Genomic DNA, 27,074 nt, shown 5'->3' with positions numbered 1-27,074 from the left:
TAATGCAAGACTGAAACAGCAGTGGATGCCTTTTAATATTTGCCACAAAGATATAGAAATTATTACATGTAAGGAATTTCCAAACTCAAGACACTTTATTGGGTCCGTATCTAGTAAGATAACAGAGAAAGAACATACACATATGGGTATTATCCATCTACCTGAAAGCATATTATACAAAAAGTAGACCAGTTTGAAAAAAAGAAAAAACATTTTTAATATGACGGTAGTAATAAAAATACAATAGGAGTTCCTCTTTAATCTCATTTTTATATACAATTTGTAAGCATTGAAGCAGACCTTATCTTACTGATGTATCCGTTCGTCTCTCTTACAAATACACTTGGTACTGTGTAAAAAGCAATGTACGTTGTTGGTACTTTAGAAATAAGTAATACCAGTATTGCACGATCTGAACATGTATCTTTAAACCACTCTCCTTCAGCTTACCCCTCTTGAATTCTCCTTGTATGAATCTCACCTCTCGCATACTTGGATGTCTTCCAATGTTTCGTTATGGAAATAAACACACAAGCTAGATAGAAAGGGTGGGGGTGAATAAGACATAAGCAGGTTTTTAAAAGAGTGTTATACACTTACTAAAAGATGTAACATACAATTGTAAAAGCGGAACATATAAAAAGAAAAATATTTGTCCCATTATACCGTGTTAAATGGTATTAAAGTCCATCATGGAGACAACATGCAGGTGTTGGCTTGTGGATAACCAATTAAAAAATATGCTTTAAATATATAAATTTTTGGACAAGGCACCCCTCTATGGTTTGTCTGAGATGTACCAGTTGGGAATCCTCCCTCAGATTAAATAATTTCCTAACGGTTTCCCTGGTGATATGATCACCGCTTTTCTCTCTAATTCCCACTGTTCTTAAACAAGAGATGGATGATGGATCTAATTCTGTTTTGCAGGTCCAAAGATGGCAGAGGCTCACCAAGCGGTAGCCTTTCAGTTCACTGTTACTCCTGATGGCATTGACCTGCAGCTGGGCCGTGATGTTCTTCGGCATATCTACCTCTCTGGGTTTGTGGCCTGTAGGAAACGTCTCATCAGACTTAAGGTGATAACAAGCAAGCTATGAACGATGAATGGCAAATGTAAGAAGTCCAAGTGTAATATATAGCTGAAGTACAAGCACGAGATCCAGGGATTCAACCATATACTTTCATACACTATACAGACACTCCACACACATACATTAAGAACCCGTTAGACACTGTAATCTTATTGCCCTACTATATGTATTTTGTCATGTTCCTCTTTTTTTTTTTAAATACAGGGCTTCCCCCCAAAAAAAGACTAAGTCTCCTTTGCCCCTTCGTGTGAACATATGGGCTCAAAGCTCTTTTAGAATACTGAGGACATTTGTATTTGCCACTTAAACATCCTTTCTGAAATACATGTATATAAATGTGAGGAACATACTGTAAAAAATAAAACCGTAAAAAAACGCACTAAAGCAGAAATTATGCAGCCAAGGTGGGAAGCACGGTTACCAAGGCAGCAGAACGATATAAGAGTGCGGTTGTACATTACGCAGGATAGGGAATCTCAGCCTCATTTTCAATTGGCTGCACACACTGTTCTGCTTCAGTATGATGGTACGCAGATACAGACATCTACAATCCAGGGATAGAGTGCCAAATAAACACACCAAATATTAAACACTGATACAGTCCTGCTTGCTATTGTCTATGTAAACAAAACCTCTGCAAGTCAATGGAACTTTGGTATTTTAGCTCTGGTTATACATTTCCTTTTAACCAAATCGAACATCTACGTGTACAGATCAAGCAAGAGACACCATGAACTACTGCTCCTAGGTCTTCCTTATGTAATTGAAAGGGTGTGAGTGTTCAGAAGTCAGGCTGTGTGTTATAGGCTCTTGAGAAACAAAGAAGTACTTTATTGAAAAGAGAAATTAAGCACCAGATATTCATAATTTCATCCAAGCCTTATCTCGATAAAGACCGTAAGGTGGAAACGTTGACCTTATTGTTGAATTAAACGCACCTCGCTTAACTACTGGAGTGGCGAGCGACTTTATTTGTGATATCTTGGCTTGATGTGACCTAACCTAATCCATTGTTGGTACAGGAAAAAGCATTGCAAAAAATGGCAGGATAATGATTTGTGTATCTGAGTCTCTAATCTGTTAATGGATATATTTGGTTAGGTCAATATAATTAACACTTAATAGTAAAAAATATTAATATGACTGCTCTAGCTAGCTGTCTTCTTCCTGGTGCACAGTTCTCAAATTATGACTAGAGTTTTAGGATTTATTATGTTAACATTAAATAATTAACAGATATTATACTGGAGAATTTGATAATATGGACATTATGTGATGACCTTGAGAAAATTATTTCTCTTATTCTTTCATCCACAGAGCTCAGTGCTGAGTGGGGTGTACCCCGCTAGCCCATCCACATGGTTTGGCGTTGTTGCCGTTACACTTGGGTCACTATATGGAAAGGTGGATCTGTCCCTGGGGGTCATTAACAAGATTAACGACTTTTTGCCAGGAAAGTAAGTAGACTGGCACTCCTTTAATAAGGTTTTCTTGTCGTAAGTGCTAGGACATAGGAGCACCTATGGGCATTACAATGGAATATAGGCATCCAAAATGATACGTTTCTACCAAGCGGACTCAATATTGTGAGAGATTTAAAGTTTTGCTACTATGTAATCTCTGCAACATGGCAAGGCAGTTACACTGTATGGGTGTTTATAATATGTACTAGTTAGTAGGCTTGTGTGTTTTCATTGTTGAAACCAAATACCGAATAAACTAATATGGCAGGGGCTAAACATCCCAGTAGAGTCGCTAATACAGACCTTTAACTCCTGAAACCTCCCCAGGCCAAGTTTCAGCTTCAGGAGTTAAAGATCTGTACAAGCGACCAATGGTCTCCCCAGGCCAAGTTGCTTTGAGCTCTACCTTGTCCTGCACTTTGTCACAGAGACTGAAATCCCCGTTCCATCCAAGCCAAGTTGTTCGGAGCAGTTGTCTGAGACAACCGTTCTAAGCAACTTGGCCTCGGAGGAACAGGGATTTTAGTGCCCCTGGCAAAGTGCAGGGCAAAGTACTGCTTGGAGCAGCTTGGCCTGGGAAGACTAATGGCTTCAGCATCGTGAGTTAAAGGTCCGTAAGAGCGACTCTATTGGTCGCCACCAGGGGGCTCGTCTGGCATCAACCAATGAAGAGCAGCTGCCCTTCATTGATTAATGGCAGAGGAGCCCCCTGCCGGCAACCAGAGTCGCTCTTACAAACTTTTAAAATCCTGGCACCAAAGCTGCCGCATATTATTATTGCATTTACCCTGTATTAACCCCAGCTAGAAAAATAAAATGGGAAAAAAACAAATACGAAGAACGTACACGAATATTCGGCCGTAAAGAACATGAGAACAGGCGAATATTCGTGGAATACGAAGATTTATTTTCACGAAGAAGAACACGAAGACTTGGCCAGCACTAAAGTCTGCTAGTTAGTATTGTTATTGAGTGGCAACTGAATGTCAAGGTGATATATGGGTTAGTGTAGTGCACATCTTATTGCGCATATATGAATGTGGTTGAGCCTTAATAGTTTCATTACTATCCTGAATATTCCAGGCCTCTTCAGGGTGTAGGCTGCTGGCTGCTTTGAAACTGTAGTAATTGAATGCATTTACTATTTATTTTGACACAACAGAGACACACCTGTAATAATCCAGTTTTTCCATAAATATGATTCTTAGAATCCACTACTGTTTCTCAATCTTCTTCTCAGTATTAGAGGAAAGACACACAATAGAAATTAATTCATTATGTAAATAACATAGTTACCAACAGGACCCAATTTGCTGGGTTAAACTTTTCTAAGTGTGTTTATGTCCCAAATATTAAAAATGCCTCAAAATTGCACATGTGAATAAAGAGGCAGAGATGGTTTGTAAACCTTAGCATAATGCCATTTGGGCCGGTCTGACAATGGAGCCGAGTGGGGCAAGCCCCTTTTTTTTTTTTTAAGAAGAGAGAGAGAGAGGGCCCTCACTCTCTCCTCTGCGAGCCCTCTAGATGATGTCATTTCCGGCGCTCAGCATTACAAGCCGGCACCCAGACCGAGCATGGAGACTCACCGCAGGACTGCTGAAAGGTAAGTACGGGGGGTGGGGAGGGTAGATAATGGGGGGGGCGGCAGGGAGAGGAAGGGTAGATAATGGGGGGGGCGGCAGGGAGAGGAAGGGTAGATAATGGGGGCAGGGGCAGCATTTTAAACTTCGCCCCAGGCGGCATTTTGTCTTGGGCCGGCCCTGAATGCCATGTGTGCTCAGTTGTTTACACTGTAAAATATATATGTTCATGTACAGTATATGTATGCATGCGAATGTCTATATATTATACTGCAAAATACACACACCCATTTATGGCATGCATGTTGAAAACTACATTTGTAGAAATACTTCAGATAGAGGTAATGTTATTTTAACTTATAATATAATATAATTTACAGTATAATATGCACCTCCCTAAGTATCCTAAAAACAGAAGGAAAATGTGCCATGTTACAATGGATATTATTTTTTTATTTGTGAACAGAAGTTTTTTGTTTTAAATATATGGAAGACTCATACACGGCTCATTTTATATAGGGCCATCAAATTCCATAGCACTGTACAATGGGTAGACAGGACATAACAAATAGTATATAACATAACAATTTGACTTACAGAGACAACGGGTGAGGAGGGCCCTGCTCACATGAGTTTACAATCTAGAGGGATTCGGGTGTATTACACAACAGGTAAAAGGTAAAAGTGCCAAAGTTAGGGATGTACCATCCACACTAGTAAAAGTATTGCAGGAGAGGGACTAGGAGAGGTTAGCTAAGGGAATATTGGGGTGTTAATGTGCTATGTTGTAAGCGTCCTTAAAGAAGTGGGTCTTGAGGGATTTTTTTAAGGAATAAAGACAGGGGGAAGACGGATATACCGGGGGAGAGCATTCCAGAGGATAGGGGCAGCCCATGAGAAATCTTGTAGGCGTGCATGAGAGCTAGAAATCAGAGGAGAGGATAAAAGGAGATCATTGAATGAGCGGAGAGACCGGTGAGGAGTGTATTAAGAGATGAGTGAGGAGATGTAGGGAGGGGAACCGCTTTGAAGGACTTTGAAAGTAAGAATGAGGATTTTGAAATTAATCCTGAAGCACAGATACTGACAGAGGGGAGAGACGTTAGTAAAGCTATGGGAGAGGAAGATAAGTCTGGCAGCAGCATTCATGGATTGTAGAGGGGTGAGACGGTTAAGAGGGAGACCAGCTGTCACGACCACTGACACCAAGGCGCACACCTTCTTCTGCCCAGTAGCCCACCACCAAAGGAGACACACAAAAGCGGGTAGTAATACAAGCCAGGTCGGTAACAGAGCGGGTAATCAGACGAGCCAAAACTGGAAACCAGAAGATACAGGCAAAGGTACAAAATCGCTAGGCAAAGAATCGTCAGGCAGGCAAAGGGTCAAAAACTAGCAACTAAAGAGAACTCCCAGGCAACGAAGACCACAACAGGGTACTAGACAGAGCATTTCTGGGGTTTTTAAATCCGGTGCTCTGCCCCCAGGCTGCATCACAGCAGCTCTAGACGGCCTCCCAGAACCCCGCCTCCGGCCCAGTCCAACCGCGCCCCCTTCACAGCAGCCAGGAGGAACGCCACTGGACCGGGAGCGGGTGGGTGCAGAATACTGGGGGTCACTGCTCCCAGATCCTGCCTTCTTACTTTGACGCCGGCGGGCGGACATCCCACTGCACGCATCAAAGGGCTTAACAGTCGCCCCGGTAACCTCTGCGGGCGAGCAGCTCTCTGCACGTGCACACCCGGTACCGAGGGAGTGACACCAACTAAGAGAGAATTACAATAATCAAGGTGGGAAATAATAAGGGCATGGACAAGAGCCTTAGTGGCATGCTGTGTTAGGAAGGGACGGATGCCGGCAATGTTTTTAAGATGGAGACGACTGAATGTGGGGGGAGAACGAAAGGTCGGAGTCAACGGTAACACCAAGACAGCGGACGTGAGGAGACGGGAAGATGATAGCACCATTAACATTGAGGGAAATGTTCTCTATTGGTATATGTCACTCATTTACTTTCTCCCCAGTTGTGATTATAAACCTCTTCTCCAGGTCTGCCCTGGCTCCAATATCACGTACTGTGGTTAGTGCCGTTATCTTCTCTTCTGGGATTTGGATCTCTGGGATTCTTATCTACCGTCAAACTCTGCGTATATTGCTCTCTTATCATGGATGGATGTTTGAGCCACGTGGAAAAACAAGCTTGAAAACCAAAGTCTGGGCAGTAGGTTCAATTATCATTAAGCATTGCTGGTCTTTCACATTTTAGACTGCGCATTTATTGATGCTAACAGCTGTATTAGACTGCGGTCCCTAACCAAGTATGAACGCTGCTCTTGGATGTGCCACATATCAATATATTGTGTAATAGTCAATTCACTAATAGCATGTACAATAGACAACATGTTATCAATATTTTAATAAAACAAAACAAGCAAATTAATTCCTGCTCTTCATCTGACATTGTGAATGGGTTAACATTACATATATATGAGAACAGGGGGCAAATGTTATCTATAATGGTATTTATAAGAGCCGAAGAGTATTGGGTCAACAATGCACTCCAAGTTTATCCTATACTAGGTCTGTTGTGTCAGATCAAGAAGAAGATTTATTTGATCAAATTTCAACACACTTCTTTCCCAAAGTCTGTGGAAATCAGTTTCCATACATTCTGACATAGACTTATCCATCCCAGGGTTGTATGAAGATAATGTCCAAGAGGCAACCAATGCTTTATAGCTTCCAGATGTCTCTTCCGAAGCTGCCGGTGCCGCCCTTGGAGGATACAATAGAAAGGGTAAGAAAGCTGCTGGCAGATTTATTGTTATGTACCATGTACAACATGTGGCTCATATGTGATGAGAACGACATATAGTATATGTAGTTTTGGGAAGTACAGGGGCTAAAGAAAGTGTGTGGTGAAGAACCTGCCAGTTTTATATAAATGTATCTTCCATTATCTGATAAGATTCCTAGCTGTAATTGTGTTATTTCCACTTTGCTATATTTGACTCATATGATTTATGCTTTTCTTTCCTATCTGATAATATTTTCCACGATGCCCAGTAATTTGTTTTAATCATTGTTTCTAGTACCTGCAGTCAGTTCAACATTTACTAGATGAGGAGAAGTTCAGTAAAATGAAGCAATTGTCAGAGGAATTCAAGGCAGATCTAGGACACAAATTACAAAAGTATCTGCACCTAAAGTCGTGGTGGTCGTCCAACTACGTGAGTAGTTTCTAAAGCAGCGTTGCTGGTATTGTATGACTGACATGTATACAAGGTATATACAAGTAACATGTATACAAGGTATATACATAAAATAAGCACTAGATCTTGCTACATTAATTAAAGTAAAATTTCCAGCTATATAAAAAGAGTACTTTTATTTATGTGCCTATGGTATTTTGCTATGTTAGGGGACTTGGTCTTTGTTGGAAGTTGTGCCCAATCATGATGGTTTTTTTTTATATATCTTCCATAAATTTTCCAGGTCCCTATCTTGATTTAATGTGAACTTGTATCTAAAGGACCACCCCAGCTCCAATTTAATGTAAAATGCATATTGGAGTCCATTTTGGAATATTTTGCTCTTCATTGCAGTGATCCACTACCCCATTGGGCAGTGTAGCAACTCCACTAAAACAGCTGTTGCCTCCTGGGTACGGTGCCTGAAGCCGTCATTTAAATCAAGAAAAACAAGCATAATCTCAAACAGGCATAAAATGCATCACCTGTTACAGATAAAGGTAGTAAGAGATGACACAGGACAAAAATAATTGTTAGGACTTCATCATATTGTATGTTTACTCTGAGTGCACAACAAAATGAATGGAAAGATGGCATTGCATACGGAATTAATCAGGAACTTGAGTTTCTTGTGACCCTCTTCATATAACTTATCCATCCTACAGGTCAGTGACTGGTGGGAGGAATACGTTTACCTGAGGAGCCGAAGCCCGATCATGGTGAACAGCAACTATTATGCTATGGTAAGAACCACTGCTGCGTCCATACTGCTGCTCTCAGGTGCTTGGACCTGTACTGGTATTTTTTGGTCCTACAACTCCTTCTGTCCTTATCCAGCAATCATATGTAGTCTACCGACTGTATCTGTGATTTGTCTGAAAAAGGATGTGAAGAATACTGTGGGAAGTACACAAGCAGGAAGGACCAGCTAGCAGCCAAAACTCATTCTGTAGGTTGAATTGGGCCGAGTACCCTTCACCTCGGATCACAAAGGCAGCATTTTATCACAGCTAGAATCATTTTCTGTTTCTTAGGCAACAACCTGCTTTTGTGTTACATGACAACAACCTGCTTTTGTGTTACATGACGATTAAACAATCCCTGAGATGCAGTGAACCATTGTATTTTTATCTAGTGTTGCCCGACCACGCTTTATGTATATTATGTTTCATGCCATACTGCATATATTTTCTGCCTTAATGTCCCATAAGTACATCCTACCACGCCTGAGCATTCTCTATACAAACTGATGGGACATTTTTGTTTCCCACTCATTGTTCTTGTGCTTTGCTATAAAACAACTACATTTAGACATAATTGTATTCTCTATTGTGTGTTTTAATTCTACTGTTTGCATTTTGTCTCTTAGGATTTCCTAACAGTGCTTCCAACATCAAAACAAGCTGCAAGGGCAGGTAATGCCATCCATGCCATGATGCTCTACCGCCGTAAGCTGGAGAGAGGCCTCATTCCCCCGGTGAGTCATTCAGTTATTCTAGATGACTTTGATGAACCCAAGAAATGTGAAGAGAGCCGCCATTACTGTTTTGTGCTTTGGGGATAGTGGTAGGATTGACAACATGCAACAGACAAGGCCAGGTTAAATAACTGGAGCACGTAACAAAAAATGCCTCTTATTTTCTCATGGTAAATTATTTTTGCCACCTCAACACAAATAAAACATAATGAATGTAAAGTAAACCATAAAAGAGTTTATTGCAAATTCCTCTATATTCCTTCATGATGTCACATTATGTCCCATCTAATCGGAGGCCTGGCCATTGCACAAGTACAAACCGTGTTTCACTGTACGTGTGCAGCCAATTAAGTGCCAGTCTGCAGTGAAACACGAGTCAGGATTATGGGCAAGTAGCAACTCACTCCTGTATAAGACAGTTTCATTCATTCCAGGAAAATTGGCAAAAATATAATGTGGTGCACAACATAATATCACATGTACCACACAACACAAGGGTGCGATCAGCTATTGCACTTGAACTGCAACACAATCCTATGTAACATGGAGGGGGTTGAAAGGAAAATCTGTGAAGAAAGGGAAGGAGGAGCCTGAACAGCCAATCAGAGCTTTCTCTGTGACCTAAAGCCCTCCCACTCCTGACTGGGTGCAGATGGGAGAGAGGAGCCTGCTCTGCGCTTGTTTATGCCCACTGTAGAGCGCCTCCTCTCTGCTATTGCCTCACAGTGCCGGCACAGGTAGCTCAGGCTATCGCAAATCAAGTATGCCACTCCAGGGCCCTGGAGCAATAGCAATTGTTCCATGTCCTCCTTGTTAAATCCAGCACTGGCAACAGAAGTACAATGCTTTGCCTCAGCTAAACTGTTCTGGGGATAGCCGCATAGAGAATTCCGTGAAATCCTAAACCCGAGGTTTAACTTCTACCAATGTCATTGATGTAATCATACATTTCTGAATATTATTGAAACGGCTGAGCGACATATTGTCGTATATGCATTGATTAAGAAATCAAAGTACTAATGAGCTTTCCTATCCACAGGCTATGGCTCTTGGTATTGTCCCTATGTGCTCCTATCAAATGGAGAGGATGTTCAATACTACAAGAATTCCAGGATCAGAGACTGGTAATCGGCTATTGTAATATATATATATGATTATGGATACTTTAACAGCTAGGATAGCTGACTAAAGTCTTACTCTACTCTCAAGATGTGTATACAGCCAGACTGGTGTTCCCAGTGCATATACATCATCACATGGTTGATACTATACATTAGGCAAAATTTACTAAAGTGTGAGTTGAGGAGAAGTCTCTAACACTCTCTAATAGGGAGTTGCCTGGAGAGTTTATAAGAGATTGGTTTTTTATGTCTGTGACTTCATTATACATTATGAAGGTCCAACTTCAGTGAGCATCTGCTGCGGTAAGAGCTTAGCTAGCCCGGTATAGTATATAGCTAAATCTCCTTAGTGAATAAACCCCAAAACATGATTTAATACCGGTATATCCATTCAAAAAACACAAAGCATATCATGCATACATATTATGCATTTGCACAATGTATTCACAGATCGTCTCCAGCACCTTGTTGAGAGTCGTCATGTGTGTGTGTACCACAAAGGACGTTATTACAGACTGTGTCTGTATGAAGAAGGCAACCTGCTCAGCCCACGTGAGCTCCAAGTTCAGATTCAGCGCATACTTGATGACCCTAGCACACCTCAACCTGGGGAGGAAAAACTGGCAGCACTAACTGCAGGGGACAGGTGAGAAGAAACAGAAAAGAAAAGGAGGACATTTGGGTAAAATTGCAGAAGATGCAGGCCCCCCTCTCCTGAAATTGATATTATTGATAGTATCCTATCTCTTATCATGTAAGGAAAACATGAATAGCCTGCTGTTCTGCATAAACTAACATGCAGCATTTACGAAGCCTTCTCTCCTTTCAAGGTGCTTACACTATTTTGATTTTGTCATGGGGCATTTCTTTTCTTGTTCACCATACAGGGTTCCTTGGGCAAAGGCTCGCACTAATTTCTTCTCTCATGGAGTGAATCGTGCCTCTTTGAGTTGTGTGGAACGTGGCATCTTCTTTGTTAGTTTGGACACAGAACCAGGTGGATTTCAAGAAGCTGACAAGTCCTCACTTAGTGTGTATGCCAAGTCCCTGTTACATGGAAACTGTTACAACAGGTAATTAGTGTAATGTGGAAATGTCTTGCGATAAGTTTTATAATAGCACTAACTGCAAGGGAATCTTTCCAACTGTCTTGCATTTATGATTATGTTTTAGGAATAGTCTATAGAATAAGCTGTGATAGATACCATCAATGCATACAGTGAAGTGGGAATTTAGTGGCTAACACTGTTCATTAGGTAGCTACTGCGGTGTATAATATATTATCTGAGATAATGAATGTTTGTTTTTGTTATATTCACAGGTGGTTTGATAAATCCTTCACTCTGGTTGTATACAGTAATGGGAAGCTGGGGCTGAACGCTGAGCATTCCTGGGCTGATGCACCTGTCGTTGGACATCTGTGGGAGGTACAATGACAAACAATTACAGTGAAATGCACAGGTCCTGTATGCATGGTTGCATACATGTTAGTGCCACAGACATGGGAACAAAATGGTTTTAGTATGGAATATTGTTTTTTATTTTTTAAAAAGGGGAAGAGGAATTCTGGTGTATTAGGTTGCATTAAACTCTTCACTGATGAAACAATGGCTTCACTGAGGTCTCATGTATATTGAGATCATGCATACCACTGAAGACCTGTCCACTCCTTTGCATGTTCACATAACGAATTTCATGTATCCAAGAAAACCTAAACAAATTGAATAATAATAAACATGTGTTATTGTAACTGTCCTAAAAGCAAAACAATCCTAGATGGAAGTAAAATCTGAGCAAAAAAGATGAAAGTCTAGTGTCTTAGACGTTTTTTATAAAAAAAAAGATGAATTCCGTTGTAGTAGACTGTATTCTGAGCAGTATCTACAGTCGTGTGAAAACTATAGAATTCAAAGGGAGTGTACTTTCTTTTTCACACGACTGTATATGAAACCATATGATTCTGTAGAGTTAACCATTTTATTTAGAAACTTATTATAGGGGAACAAGATTTTCGTATCACAGAACTACACTAGTCTACATTTAAAACTTTTTTTTCTGGGGCTAATATGTAAAAATAATAATATGATTGCACTGCATTTTCAACCTTTACTAGTCCCCTTTGTGTGTGTTTCCTTGCACAGGGCCATGCACATGCTTGGGCAACATCATTTAGTCACAATGAGGATCAGTTTCTAAAGTGTTTTTGCTCAGGCAGGGAGTTCCCATGTATCGGATCCTTCAAAGCAATTTTATCTGGGTTGTTTTGACTTTGTACCTCATTCTAGATCTTTACACAGAACAGTCAAATAATAGTTACCTATGTATCAGAAGGCAGATTTTCAGGTCCCTAATGATTTTAGTGATAGGAATGGTGGTTGCTTGCAAACAGTAGTGTAACTACAGGGGTCACAACTGTGAAGGGGCCTGTCTCTCTAGGGCACCCAGCGACCACTCGTTCTTGTCTTCTCGTGCCGGTTCAGAATTGTTTAGAAAGGACTCTTTTGACCTGGAGTGAACCAGCCCCTCTCTAAACAATTTTGAGCCTGCACAGGGAGGTGGGCAGGCTGGGGTATGTATGTTTTTATGTATGTGAGCATGGATGTCTATGTATACATGTATGTGAGCATGGATGTCTATGTATAAATGTAGGTAAACATGAATGCATATGTAAAAGCATTTGTATGTATGAGCATGAAGTGTTTGTGTATTAGCATAGATGTGTAAGTGTGTGAGAATGTATGTGTAATTGGTGTATTATGGTGTGCGTGGTAGCATGAGTGTGTAAGTGTTTGTGATAGCAAATGGATGTGTATGTGTTGTGTTTGTGTGCGGAAATGTATATATATATAAGTGTGAGGGATAAATTATGGAGGAGTCCAGTATGCAGGAAGACACCACTGAAGAAAGTTCAGAGAGCACCACTTAGAAGATCATGCCCTAAAACTGAAGTAAGCCGAGGTCAGGGGTACCAGAGAAGCAGCAATCCGTTCAAGAGGCCAAGGTCAGGGTATCCAGAAATATATCGAAGTCCGTAAAACAAGCCAGCGTAGGGGTAGCCAGAAATATATCGAAAGTTGGCTCAGGCAGAGTGTTTGGTGGTTAGGGTGGCACTCGTAAGCTGCTTGGGGGCAAAGCTGTTAGATATGTTACTTGGGGATGTTGGGGTGCCCCGGGTCAATTTTCACACCATGACTCTGGTTTCTAGTTATGCCCCTGCTTGAAAAAAAGCATTTAATTACATATAACATTTCTGATACAGTGCCTCTAATCACAACAGATCAAATAATAATTATGATATGTTTATACATTAGTCTACTCTTCAAATAATAATAAGCCTGAAAATCAGAGTGCTAAGCAGAACATATTGTCAGACACTCCAATCAAAATAGATAAAATTTATCACCTCTTTCGCTCACAAAGAGAAGTAGCTATTTTTTTTACCAATATTGAAATAGCGTAGTGGGACACCCGATGTCAATGTCTAAATGACAAAATGTTGTTTTTGTATTAATCTTAGAACTGGATTTGTTGGCTGTGGTAATGCACACAGCAAAAGTAACAACTGCCCACAGCCCAAAAGCCTCTAGAGGTATAGTATGGGCATACAACTATTCTTTGCATTTTTCTTGTAATTTGGTGTCACTGATCCAGTTAAATGTGAAACTGATCACGTGAAATCCATCACTATTATTTTATGGTTGCAGTTTTGTTTAATACTGTATATTATTATATATCTTGAATTGCTATACACAAATATATACTGGTTTACAGCGTAAGAACATTGTCAGTTTATGCTTTCTTACGTAATAGTAGCCATTGTTATTGTAACTGTCTGTAGAGGTAAACTCAAGTATTTTACTAATACTGATCCAGCTTGATTTGGGGCTCACTCATATTCTTGTCTGTTTTAGTGCTTCTTCCCTACATAAGATGCTGTAACTGTTTTGTATTTGTTCAAAACTTGGTCCTCCTTTATTTTTTTTTTTACTGCCTAGTCTTGTCTTATCATTCTTATTATCATTATCATTTCCTTTCCTAGTTTGTTTTGGCCACCGATTGTTTTGAACTGGGTTACACAGAAGATGGAGACTGCCATGGTAATCCTGGCTTAGACCTACCGCCACCATACAGACTTCACTGGGATATTCCGCCGAGGGTGGGTAATTCACTCAGAAAGACATTAGTCTCAAGCAAACCAGGCACCTTCAGAAAGCACAGTGAAATCAATATACAAATAAGTTGGTGACTCATTACGGTACATGGAAACCAAGAAGTATGGTTACTCTCTTGCAAGCATAGGTTTATATCAGAACATGAGGTGCAATAAAACAGAGTATATGTAAAACAAATCATATAAATATGTAAACATTTTAAAAGGGGAGATGATTTTGGTTAAAGCTTATATAAAGACTTCCTTGTGTAAATTATCTTGGTTAATAAAGGCATACATATAGAAATGGTTTTTAATCATAGGAGATTAATCAGGTGTCAGGAGATGTTCTCCTGTGTGGCAAATAGCTGAGGGGAAGCACCGTGAGGGACCTCTCTGTTTTCTGTAGCAATCATACATTAAACTTCTCTAGGAGGTTATGGAAGAATTACTAATTTAAATGTCCTGTCTCCCAGTGTCGGGAAGTCATCGATGAGTCTTACATGACGGCAAAGACATTAGCCGATGATGTGGATTTTCACTGCCTTCGTTTCACAGACTTTGGGAAAGGCCTCATCAAGAAATGCCGTACCAGTCCTGATGCCTTCCTCCAAATAGCTCTACAGCTGGCACATTACAGGGTAATTTAAGTGCTAAAAGATTATAATAGTAACATTGGGGCTTTCTCCGAGTTTATCTTATGTGTTCGCTAACTATATTTTTGCATTGGCACAGTCATTGTCCAGTATTTCAACCCTCACTTATTAAACGCTTTTTATGTTACATCACAATGTTATCAATCACACATTGTTCTACATTGTGCTCTTACTCTAATACAGGATAAGGGTCACTTCTGTCTCACCTATGAAGCATCCATGACTCGCTTGTTCCGTGAGGGTCGTACAGAAACTGTGAGAGCCTGTACCAGACAGTCTTCTGACTTCGTAAGAGCTATGGAGGATCCCAACCAAAGTGTGAGTGCCAGACATATGGACATGACGTCCCTATGCATTTTTTGTTTAATGTGATCCCAGTCACTTGCTATGCTGGATAATCTGATTTTTTGATTGAATCCAATATTTAATTGTGTAGGATGCCATTCGCCTAGCTCTTTATCGTGCCGCTGCTGATAATCATCAGCTTATGTATCGTTTGGCGATGACGGGGAAGGGGATTGATCGCCACCTCTTCTGCTTATACCTTGTGTCAAAATATTTGGGCAAAGACTCCCCGTTCCTCCAACAGGTGAGACATAGTGTTCATTTTCACTTTGTGTGCCTGTAACATCACAATAATAAACTGTCCTTTTCATATAATAACTCATAGATTTATCAAATAACTCATCAATACTAATACCATGTCGTAATAAAACTTACTAGATGGTTCCATGTATAAAATAACAGGGTCATATTTAATTTTGTCAGAATATTTTTTTCAAAGGAAAGTGGATTGTCCAGCTATAGAGCGGTTGAATGATGAGTAAAAACAGTAAAAACTCACGTATGCTGATAAAATCCACCTGTGCTTTTCTCTACAGTGTTTACGTACATTATACGTGTCAGTTGTGTGAATTGTGTATAAAGCACATTACATGTACATACATAGTGTATATGCTGTTCATAACAGGTCTGCTTTCCTGTGTACTGCAGGTACTTTCTGAGCCCTGGCGTCTTTCCACATCACAGACCCCACAGCAACAGTTGAAATTATTTGATCTGGAGAAGTTTCCAGATCACATTTCTGCAGGTGGTGGGTTCGGACCAGTAAGTGAAGCATTTTTACTTGGTTTCCTAAAACAAGGTCTCCCTACAACTTAATCTGTATTTAGTGAATTCTCAAACTGTTCTTTCTCATTCCCTGATGTTTTCTTTTGTCTACCATACTATTCTTCCCGACCCAGGAGGTAATGAATCACTGATTTTTTTTCTTCTCAAAGGTTGCTGATGATGGTTACGGAGTCTCTTACATTTTTGCTGGTGAAAATCTTATCACGTTGCATATTTCTAGCAAGTTCTCCAGCCCAGAGACAGTAAGTTAACATAGCTGTTTCTAAGCGGCACATACACTACATGTGCCAGGGGGCTCTAGAAGAGTTTTCAAAGTAAGCTTGCGAGCAGGGCTCTCTCCACCTAATGTGTCGGTTTGTCTTAGTCTGTCAAGTCTTGTCTTGTCATACCCCTTAAATTTATGTATTGTATTAAGCGCTGCGTAAACTGTTGGCGCTATATAAATAAAAGATAATAATAATGATAAATATTTGGGTGCTATCATCTAATATTTGGGTGCAGTTGTAATTGGTATTGTATTTCACTGTAGTAAAAGAAAACTCCTTTAGGACTTTGATATTTACCCATTAATATGCAAGCTGCGTGACTAGACCCAAAACACTGGCGTAGCTCTAGGGGGACTGGTGGGACCCTTTCTTCCTGTCTCATCGTACCGGTTCAAAATAGTGCGTTTGAGCGTGAATATCTAACTATGTGAGTGTGTGAGTATGGATGTCTAAATGTGTGTGTGTGTGAACGCGCATGGATGTCTTATTGTGTGTGTGTGTGAGCATGAATGTGTAATTGTGTGTGTGAGCATGAGCATGCATGCTTAATTGTATCTGTGTGTGTTATTTGTGTAAGCGTGTTTGCGTATATGTGCCAGAGTGTATGTTGGAAGAGGGGGGCAAAACACAAAGAAAGCACAGACAAGTTGTTTGGGGGCAATGACGGGACATACCAGATTTTTTTCACACCAGGGCCCTGTGGTTTCTAGTTACGCCCCTTACCCAAAATGTCATCTGCTTCAAAGGTATCACAGTATGAAATTCACTTAAATGTTCTGTGGACCAGCTAGGAAGCTAAACTCATCATGTATTCTGAAAAGCATGTCTAAAAAGTTCAATATTGTAAGAAGATTCTAAACTTTGTCATCTTGGTGCTGGACAGTACCCTACCCTGAGCCTTTCTTGAAATTATTTCCTGAGCTTTTCAGAAAAAGGGAAATATACTGCAGTGTTCAGGCCTCCTTAACTGCAGTTAAGTTTCAGGCATTAGTGGCAATTGGCAAAAAAGCAATCAAATAAAACAAGTACAGTAGTACAGAAACCATTCATTACATTTTGTAAAGCAGTTCTCTGTATGTATGGCATGTAAAAGATATAAAATGAAATTTTGAGAAAAAAGAAATAGATTGGATGTACCGTAATGTCAAGTAGTATCAGAAGGTGGAAATTAAAGTATGATAATAGCTTAGATGATATTTCCAGAATGAAATTCGGAGAGAGTTCAGAGGAGAGCTATCAAAATGGTGAATGGTTTGCAGGATAAAATATCAAGAAAGAACTGGTTGGGCAGACTGCATGGGTTGCCATCACTTTCTATTAATAAGGGTTCTCAATATGTATAGCTTGTAGGAAAGAACAGAAAGGTGAGATATAAACATTTAAATGCTTAAACGGATTTGTCAAAGTACAGAAATGGAGGAGAAATGTTAGAACAGGAGGACATATTTTAAAACAAGAGGGTCAGAGGTTTACATACAATGTAAGGAGGTTTTACTTTAGATAAATAGAATAGCCTCCCCTGCCCAAGGCAAAATGCCGCCTGGGTCGAATTTTAAAATGCCGCCCCCCCTATCTACGCTTCCTCTCCCTCCGTCCCTGCCGCCCCCCCCCCATTATCTTCCGGCACTCAGCATTACAAGCCGGCACCGAGAACGAACAAGGAGACTTGCCGCAGAGGAGAGAGAGAGGGGCGCCGAGCGGGTACTGACAGCTTGGTAAGCGAAAACCACTCGGCGCCCCTTTCTCTCTTTCGCTTTTTTTTAAAAAAAAAGTGCCGCCTGGAGCGGTTGCCCCACTTGGCTCCATTGTCGGGCCGGCCCTGTCCTCCCATACAAAGTGGAAGGGATCCACCTATCCATACAATGGATAGGCATAAATCTGTCCTGAACTTGAGATAAGACTGATTAAGATCAGAGTATTTACATCCCCCAAAAAAGGGCAGACCAGGTGGGCCGAATAGCTCTTATCTGTTGTTAAATTCTACATTTCCATATTGATTTGGGGGATACTTGAGTATTTGTGTTAAGTTATCCAGATAGATACTGCTAAAGCAGTTATTTTACTCAAGTATCTAATTCTGTCTTTTCTGTCAACAGAATTCTCACCGTTTTGGGCAGCGCATCTGTCAATCCATGCGGGATTTGGCTCAGCTTCTCACGTCCCCTGTCCGGCACTGATGTTCTAACCCAGTCACTGCTGGGTGATCACATGATTCATTACATGACTGGTTACCTTTCACTCACTTCAAACTTTATCTAATAGTGGTACACGTTGTAATCATAAACATTTATTGTCTAGTGTGTGCCATACTGGTATTAGTGGGATATGACTGAAAATGACACAATAACAAAACTGGTTTTGGAGATGAATTCATTTATTATTATTATTATAATAGACTGTCTCATTATGTACACCACAATCCATCACTAACATAGCACACACCGCTTCTGATATGTCTCCTAAAAATGCCTTGGACTTAGGGTTTGAATTTGCACACAAAGTGGTTTTGCATGCGACACGGAGCATCATTCCACTTATTGAATTCTAAGGAGAGAAGAGAAATAAGAATGCATTTATCTCTGGTTTTAGTCCCCTAGGTGTGTTATACTGATTATTAAATAACTGCACTACATACAACATGTTAGTAAAGGTATCTTATGATCAGTTGATGTTTAGTCCAACTCTGCCATACTTACTGGATCCTATAGTCAGCTCTCCACAGTACTCCTCGTTATTCAGATTATTGGGTTCTCCATTCTCCCATGTCCTGTAGTTGTACATTGAGCCATCATTCCACTTCCAACGACGGTTCTAAGGATACAAACTCAATTACTCAATTCTTACTAGTAAATTAGTAAGGATAAGTGTTCTCCAAATTAATAAATGCATCATGATTTGTCATCTTCAGGAATGCAGACTTCAGCCAACTAGGTTCTATGAGCCTCTGTATGAGATTCTGTATCTATGAATGCACATTTGCTCATGTTGGAGGATGCAAAAAGCTTACTTTTCGTATAGCCCCCAAAAGTAACTACATTGTATTGATTTTCTTGGTTTGTGTGGGTGCCCCTGCATTAACACCCTCCATGACATTGCACTACACAGCATTCTGTGATGTTTGTGGGTTTTGTGGAATTCAGAATCCCCAATGTGCCTATCCCTACCCTAAGAATAGATCTGTTCTGTGATATCTCCCTAGAGCTCGAGAGATTTTTAAGGACAATATATGTAGTTTCAAATGTCATTTAGCTAGCCATTTCATGTAAACTAAGACTGAAGTGTCTACAGCTTCTAGAAAATAGATGGGAAAACACTGACTGAAAATGTAAAGAGTGTTCTGGTTGCTAGCTAGAACAGTAACAATCCAGTTTCCTGTCTTTTCACCACATTTTATGTTTTTTGTTGATGCAGCAAGCCACTGACTTGACATAGATAGATTTCATATGCTTACTTCAGTCTCCACACTTTTGGGTCTATTTTTCCTGCAAGACAACCCAATTTTAAAAAATATTAGCTTACCTGCTCAGGGTCGTGGAGTCCAATCCAAACATCTACAGAATGTGTATAAGCAGAAACGTGACTTCCAATTATTGATGCCTCTGCTTCATCCAATATGGAGGCCAAATGTGCACCATGCCCATAACTGACACATTCAAACTACAGGAGAAAAGTAGAATTTCTAGTGTTACTTAAGGAATACAAACACAGGTTCCATGAGCGAAATGTGACAAATGCACCAAGCTAAGTTACTGTAAGAGAAGTGCTACTGTATTAGTAAGTGAACTCAAATTTATGAAAAAGCTGTTACATTTCAGACTATCCCTGGTCCTATTCTTAATACAACATAGTACTCATACTCTTTTCTGTGTGGGATCAGCAACCTTGCAACATTATTTCAATAGTATGTAGTTCCTTTAGTCTTCAGAAATCACATAGAGTCTAGAACCATGTTACAACTCTGTACTTTGACTGACAGTAGGGTACTAATGCAGCATACACCCATTGATCATCGGCAATGAAAGAGAGTTTGCTAGAAATGCTATGGCACTGCTTTTGGTGGATATCACAGCTGGAAAAATATAGATCTAAGTAAGTTAAGAAAAAAAAATAAGTAATAGATAATTGTCAGTGCTGGACTCAGTTTTTCATTAAATAAACTCTTCTATTTCATGGCTCTTATGGGTAGAAATTGGATATAAGACAATATAATCTGATGGGGGAGTACCTGCTGTAAAGCAATACAATTGTATCGCCTAAACACTGCACATTATCCTGAATTATGTGATATGATTTGAGAAGGGATTCTTAAATATGGTTGTTTATTCAATCAAAGCAAGAATGTTAAGACCTACTGTCTAATGGATTTTTAAAGCCATATAACCCCTAACTAGCACCCCTATAAACAGACTACTGAGTACATCTTACTAGTTCCATATAGAAAATTCTATGGCACTGTACAGGATAGACACAACAATAACGGCAAGATGTGATATTCACTGTAATGTCTAAACATCGCACACTCCTTGCTCTCAAATCATAATCTTAACCAATCTCTATCACCAAACAATTACTAATTCTGCATATCCTTTGTGGGGTTTTGTTTGGATTCTGTGAGTAATGATCTTACTAGATCCATGACCACTTGCCCTGTCATAACACATTCTGCACATTCCCTTTGTAACATATACACACACACATACACCAAATTGCTCCCCCTAATCTCTAATTTTTGAACACACCAATGTGGGGACCATAGTCACTCAACATGTCTCTCTTCTCCCCGTGCCTGCATGTAGAACATTTGTAGAAGATTGCATACTTTTTCCATCCCTCTATATTTATTCTCTTTTCTGTCATGCCTTCCCATTCTCTTACCTCAGCCTCAGACCAGGTCAGTCGGAATCGGAAATATCCATAGCAGTGGGACTTATAATAAAACCAACCAAAGGGGCAGGAGGAGCGGGGAGCAGCTAAAAACAAGAAATACAATTTCTACTCACTTTATATATTCACCCTATGTCAAATTAAATACAACTTCTGTACATGTTATACATTCATAGGAACACATTGTAAACCTGCTCACTCTACCTATATGATTTATTTATAAACATCCATGTTTAGCTCCTCTTAATTACAATATCAAACAGGCGTGGAGGTACTTGCATATAAATTTGTTCAAAATACAAATATAAATGACAGTACTTAATTATCTGGCCCAATATTATTGGCTAATACTATAAATATATAAAAGAAGGTCAGAGCACTCCTAATTGTTTTCTTGCACATTTTATTTATTGTGTACCAAAATTATTATTTATTATTTTATATGGTGCCAATATATTCCTAAGCATGTAAAGTTGAGGCAAATTATCATTCAATTTGAGAATCTATAACCCCTTTTCCCCCACATTCGAGTTCTTGAAGCCAACAGGACTCAAAATATGCGGTAAAATGGAAAAATGTTTGGCAAACAATAAACTGAGCTTTTTCGATCAAGGTGACTTTTCCCAATTATTAAGTATCTGGTTTGGAAACAGGTTTTCTTCAATAACCTTATGTTATCTGATCATCTTAGTAGTGTATAGCCATCTGACATACTCACCATCTGACAGTGACACCCCAAGGACCACACAGCCCAGTAAGACTATACACCACGAGGAGGACATCCTGAGAACACAGAGAACCTTGTGTTACACAAAGGGGAATTAAAGTGTTTTATAATCGCTTTAGTTGGATCAGTTTTTAGAAATCATGCCATTTTTCCCACTCTCCCCTTTTCTATGGTATGAGGCTATGTTCTTGGCACATCAAGGCTCTATGGTCCTTTTAGACTGGCAAACTGATATGAGGAGAACTGCTCAAATGCACTTAGTTATGGTTGATTTTGGTGCTCTATAATGTTTTGCGTATTTTAATGAATCAGAGGGATGCCTCTACCACTAGGTAAATAGTGGTTACTGAGAGGTTGATACACTAGAAAAACCTAAATATGTGTGTGTCTTGATACATAGCACACTTAAGCTATTTACTAAAGCTGCCTTAAAAAGTGCTTTTTAAAAATGTTTTAGCATATATTTAGATTTCATATTAAGACGTATACATGATAAATAATTAGCTCTCTGGACATAATATACATTAGTCACAAAATAGCACGCTTAGTTCATTACCTCCCTAAATGCCAGTGTCTTGTCTTAATCTTTCATCCAGCTAGATACAGAATGCTATCAACCAACTTTTCTTACACAATAATATTACACCAACCCATCCCCTTTGTAATGTGCGCAGACAAAGCACGAAAGTTCAGAACATCCCACTCTTAATGGCTTGTATTCTTGTAAATCATCCTGTAGAATAATGTTTGATTGACTGCAATATTCCCAAAGAACCCTTTTCCTCTGTAGGATACTAGCTATATAGTCTAGTATATCATATACAGAGCTGTTACAGAATGCAGGTAAATTTGATTTACCTGCTTAAGAATGCTGTCCAATCTGGTACCTGATGATGCTGGAAAGTGACTATGGGCATCCCCTTTATCTACATATATATAGTAGATCTGAGAGGGAGTGGTCCCTCAGTGACAGATGGAGAGCAGAAACAGGGACAGGAACTGGTAATAAGGATCTCTTTATGTCCCATGATTAAACGGTTTAACTACCCCCCACACCCAGATAAGTAACTGACAAAGGCAAAATGAGCATTGTCCTAATCCCCACATATACATACTTTATCCTAAATACAAATACAGAGATGCTTGACAAACAATTGCCATGCAGAGAAGGGAAATGGTCATCTTTGAGAATGTCGCCATACATAGTTAGCTTTTCAGTTTTTGCATTTGTCATTGTCTTAGAACTAGGCTATGTCTAATTATGCCTGGGCTATTATCTAATTACCAATTAAGTAATAAATCAGTAGGGACAGGGATATATAATTTTTTTGGGGGGGATTTGGTCTTCTGTCTGTTGTATAATGAGGATATGCTTATAGAGGAATAATAATCAAGAGACAAAATATCCTTGCCTCGTATTCATAGGTCAGAGTTACTACCAGAACCAAATGCCTAGGTGTGAAATCTTGCATTAATGAACGCAGATTCTACAAGAACATCCTTTTAGGTGTAATTGATAAATATACGGATATGGTTCAGTGTGTTGATCAGTTTGATAGCAAAAAGAAAGCAGGAATGGTATGATAAAATCATACACCTTTACCTGCCAAAACAATGATTTCCTGTTTTTTCTTATATTTAAGTCAAGAGTTTATGTTATCATCTAATATTTCAGCAATTTAATTATCATAATGAGCTCCACAACAGCTATCTGTTATCAGAATTCTCTTTAACTACTGAATACATTTGAACATTTGCCAACACAGCATATTGATGTAGTTTTATGTTGTAATAATGCATTAAAAAATACTGCATTCCAATTACATTGTACCCACCAGAGATGAGACTACTATAGTGTAGCAGACTCCTTGCAGATTTAAGAAATACATTAAAAACACTTCTGTGAAAAAAATGTGTGGGGAAAAAAAATGCTATAAATTTAACAAAGTGTGAAGTGATTGAGCAAAAGAAAAATATAAATTAAATGAATATTTGGTGTGGCCACCATTATTTTTATAGCCAATCGGATGCCTCCCTGATGGTATTGCATAACTGACAAGTATCTGCCTGTACTTCTCAGCATTGTGGGGACAATTAATTTTGACTATGTCCCCAACTCTATTTCCAGACCTAAACTTGCAAGGAACCTCCAGCATGCTTCACTGTTGCCTCCAAACACACATTCTTGTACCACTTTTCAGGCCTTCCGTGAATAATCTGCCTTCTGCTACAGCAAAAAAATCCACATTTTGACTCATCAGTCATCTGCTGCTGTTTTTCTACACCCCAGTTCCTATGTTTTCATAAATAGGTGAATCGCTTGTCCTTGTTTCCATGTCAGAGGTATAGCTTTTTAGCCACAAATCTTCCATGAAGACCACTTCTGACCAGACTCCTGGTCTGAACAGTATTCTGATCACATGATCGCATGATCACATGCACTCACACCTTATTTATCATATTTGCTAAACTATTGTATTCCCCCGCCCCATAATACTAGCACACCCACGTGGATCTATATCTTTGAAACCGACATCGGGAGAGGGGTTTCTAGTACACTTGGGCTCCGGCCAACTCTTCGTGTTCGTCTTCGTAGGAATATTCCGCGAATATTCGCCCATTCCTGTGTTCAGTTCGGGTGAATATTCATGTACATTCTTTGTGTTTGTTTTTTGCTGTTTTTTGTAGAAGGGGTTAATACGGGGTTAATGCGGAACGCACTACGCAGCAGCTTTGGTGCCAGGATTTCAAATGTCTGCACGCGCAACTCTATTGGTCACTGGCAGGGGCCTCCTCTGACATCAACCAATGAAGTGCACCTGTACTTCAATGGTTAATGGTAGACTTGTGCATTCGTCTTCGGGCGAACATGAAAACGAACACGAAGAGTGCGTTTTCGTGTTCGTTCCGAAGAGAAGACGGCGGCGGTAAAACGTAGGCGAAGACGAAGACACACACCACGAAGATCTTCGTGATCGTCTTCGTCTTCGTCTACCATTCTCCCCCCCTTCTAACTTACCTTGTCTTCGCGTCATCGCAGCAGTTCCCGGAAGTGGAAATCCACAGGTTCGCCGTCACGGGTTACAGGGCAGTGCGAATGAGCCTATTGGTCGCCTACAGGGACCTCCTCTGGCTTCAACCAATTGGTTGAGGCCTGTGAGGCTGCAAGGCAGGATTAAAGGGTAGAGACCGGTATGCAGGAACGTACCCCAGGAATCAGCAGATAAGGCAAATGAGAATAAGCCGAAGTCAGGAAACGAAGCCGAGGTCAGGGAAACTAGCAAGCTGCGAGGTCAAAATCCGAAGCCAGGGTCAGTAACCAAAAAATCAGGAACACCGTTTAGTAGCCAAGGGTCGGGATATAGAGAGCAGCAGAGTAGAGGACAAGCCGGGTTTGGTACACAGGAAATCAATAGGAAAAAATCACCAAAGGGCACTAGAGCTCGAATAGAAAAACAATCACTGAGCACTGAGCTAATCTCAGTGCTCAGCTTTAAAACTTGCCGCCAGGGGGAAGCCTCGCCCCCAGCCGTGACGTCATCGGTGCGCGTACCCCGGCGTCTCCACTCGGGGGCGCATAAAGTTAGTTGAGGGCGCGCGCGCGCGCCTAGCGGCGGACATGCTGACGGAGGTGGAGGGAGCTGGAGACGCGCCGCGGGATCCGGTACCCGCGGGCATCGGGTACTCAGGTGAGTCACTTCGTCGGACCCGGGGTTGCGGACCCTGACAAGGCCAGAGGAAGACCCTGCAGGTGACCAATAGGCTCACTCGCACAGTCTTTGTAAGTTAACCCCTGACAGCGAACCTATGGATTTCCAGTGGCATCTGCAGGGTAAGTTGCAGCATTGGGGTTTTAAAACCCCAATTCTGCAACTTACCCAGCACATCCAACTGGTCTCCCTCCCTGTTCAATTAGTTAAAGACCAGTGGCATCTGCAGGGTAAATTGCAGAATTGGGGTTTTAAAACTTACCAGGCACATCCCACTGCTCTTCCTCCCTGTTAAATTAGTTAAATGTCCGTACGAGCAGACTTTAGTGGTCGCTCGTACGGACATTTAACAAATTGAACAGGGAGGGAGACCAGTGGGATGTGCCGGGTAAGTTGCAGCATTGAGTTTTTAAAGCCCCAATGCTGCAACTTACCCTGCAGATGCCACTGGTCTCCCTCCCTGTTCAATTAGTTAAATGTCCGTACGAGCAGACTTTATTGGTCGCTCGTACGGACGTTTAACTAATTGAACAGGGAGGGAGACCAGTGGGATGTGCCGGGTAAGTTACGGCACCAGGAGTTTAACAGTCTGTACGAGCGACCCTATTGGTCTCCAGCAGGGGGCTCGTCTGCCATCAACCAATGGCAGACGAGCCCCCTGCTGACCACCAATAGAGTTGCTCATACGTACATTTAAACTCCTGGCGCCAGAGCTGCGTTAACCCCGTATTAACCCCTTAACCGGGAAAACAAAGAAAAACCGAACACGAAGAATGTCCACGAATATTCGCCCCAAGAGAAGACAGGAACAGGCGAATATTCGCGGAATACGAAGATTTTTTGCCCCCCGAAGACGAGCACGAAGACGAACACGAAGAGCCCCCTGGTGCCCAAGTCTAGTTAATGGCAGACGAGCCCCCTGCTGGCGACCAAAAGAGTTGCTCGTACAGACTTTTAAAATCCTGGTGCCGCAACTTGGCCGGGAGAGACCACTGGTGTCCCCGCTCCAAGAGTTAAAGGTCCGTACGAACGACCAATAGAATCGCTTGTACGGACCTTTACCTCTTGGAGCGGGGAGACCATGGTCTCCCCAGGCCAAGTTCCTCCATCAGGAGTTAAAGGGCCGTGCGACTGAGTCTATTGGTCGCCTGCAGGGCCCTCCTCTGGCATTAACCAATTGGGTGATGCCAGAGGAGGCCCCTGCAGGCGACCAATAGAGTGACTTGCACGGCCCTTTAAGTCCTGATGGGGGACTTGGCCTGTCTTGGCTAAAGGTCTTTAACTCCTGACGGTGAACCTACGGATTTACGCTCCTGTTATCTACGCAGCATCGCAGGGGTTAACGGGAGCGGAAATCCGTAGGTTCACCATCAGGAGTTATAACATAAGAATAACTTTATTGGTCGCAGGAAGAAGTGCAGTGCCGCCTAAAAAAAATCAAAATAGACAAATCACCAGGTCCAGATGGCATTCACCCCCACGTTCTAAGGGAGTTAAGTAATGTTATAGACAGACCCCTATTTCTAATATTCAAGGACTCTATAGTGACAGGGTCTGTTCC

At 40.8% G+C, this 27,074-nt stretch overlaps 2 protein-coding genes across 2 annotated transcripts; one reads left to right on the top strand and one right to left on the bottom strand.

Annotated features, from left to right (window-relative positions):
• Positions 1 to 938: 938 nt before the first annotated feature.
• Positions 939 to 18,369, top strand: LOC149298688 (carnitine O-palmitoyltransferase 1, muscle isoform-like). Its single transcript, XM_089487018.1, has 18 exons — positions 939 to 1,079; positions 2,412 to 2,551; positions 6,190 to 6,361; positions 6,836 to 6,937; positions 7,233 to 7,370; positions 8,057 to 8,134; positions 8,761 to 8,868; positions 9,908 to 9,992; positions 10,440 to 10,635; positions 10,877 to 11,062; positions 11,311 to 11,416; positions 14,029 to 14,145; positions 14,616 to 14,780; positions 14,979 to 15,113; positions 15,232 to 15,384; positions 15,789 to 15,902; positions 16,076 to 16,168; positions 18,289 to 18,369. The coding sequence occupies exons 1-18, from the start codon at positions 939 to 941 to the stop codon at positions 18,367 to 18,369; spliced, it is 2,310 nt and encodes a 769-aa protein (XP_089343144.1).
• Positions 18,370 to 18,853: 484 nt separating this feature from the next.
• Positions 18,854 to 24,838, bottom strand: LOC149298687 (regenerating islet-derived protein 4-like). Its single transcript, XM_089487047.1, has 4 exons — positions 24,823 to 24,838; positions 21,068 to 21,162; positions 19,712 to 19,849; positions 18,854 to 19,003 (listed from the first exon to the last, which is right to left on the bottom strand). The coding sequence occupies exons 1-4, from the start codon at positions 24,836 to 24,838 to the stop codon at positions 18,854 to 18,856; spliced, it is 399 nt and encodes a 132-aa protein (XP_089343173.1).
• Positions 24,839 to 27,074: the final 2,236 nt, after the last annotated feature.

The sequence above is a fragment of the Sceloporus occidentalis genome, unplaced genomic scaffold (genome assembly GCF_023333645.1).
Source record: "Sceloporus occidentalis isolate IW3139 unplaced genomic scaffold, rSceOcc1.0.p SCAF_31, whole genome shotgun sequence".
Classification (NCBI taxonomy): Eukaryota; Metazoa; Chordata; class Lepidosauria; order Squamata; family Phrynosomatidae; genus Sceloporus; species Sceloporus occidentalis.
This window is presented reverse-complemented; position numbering and strand designations above follow the sequence as displayed.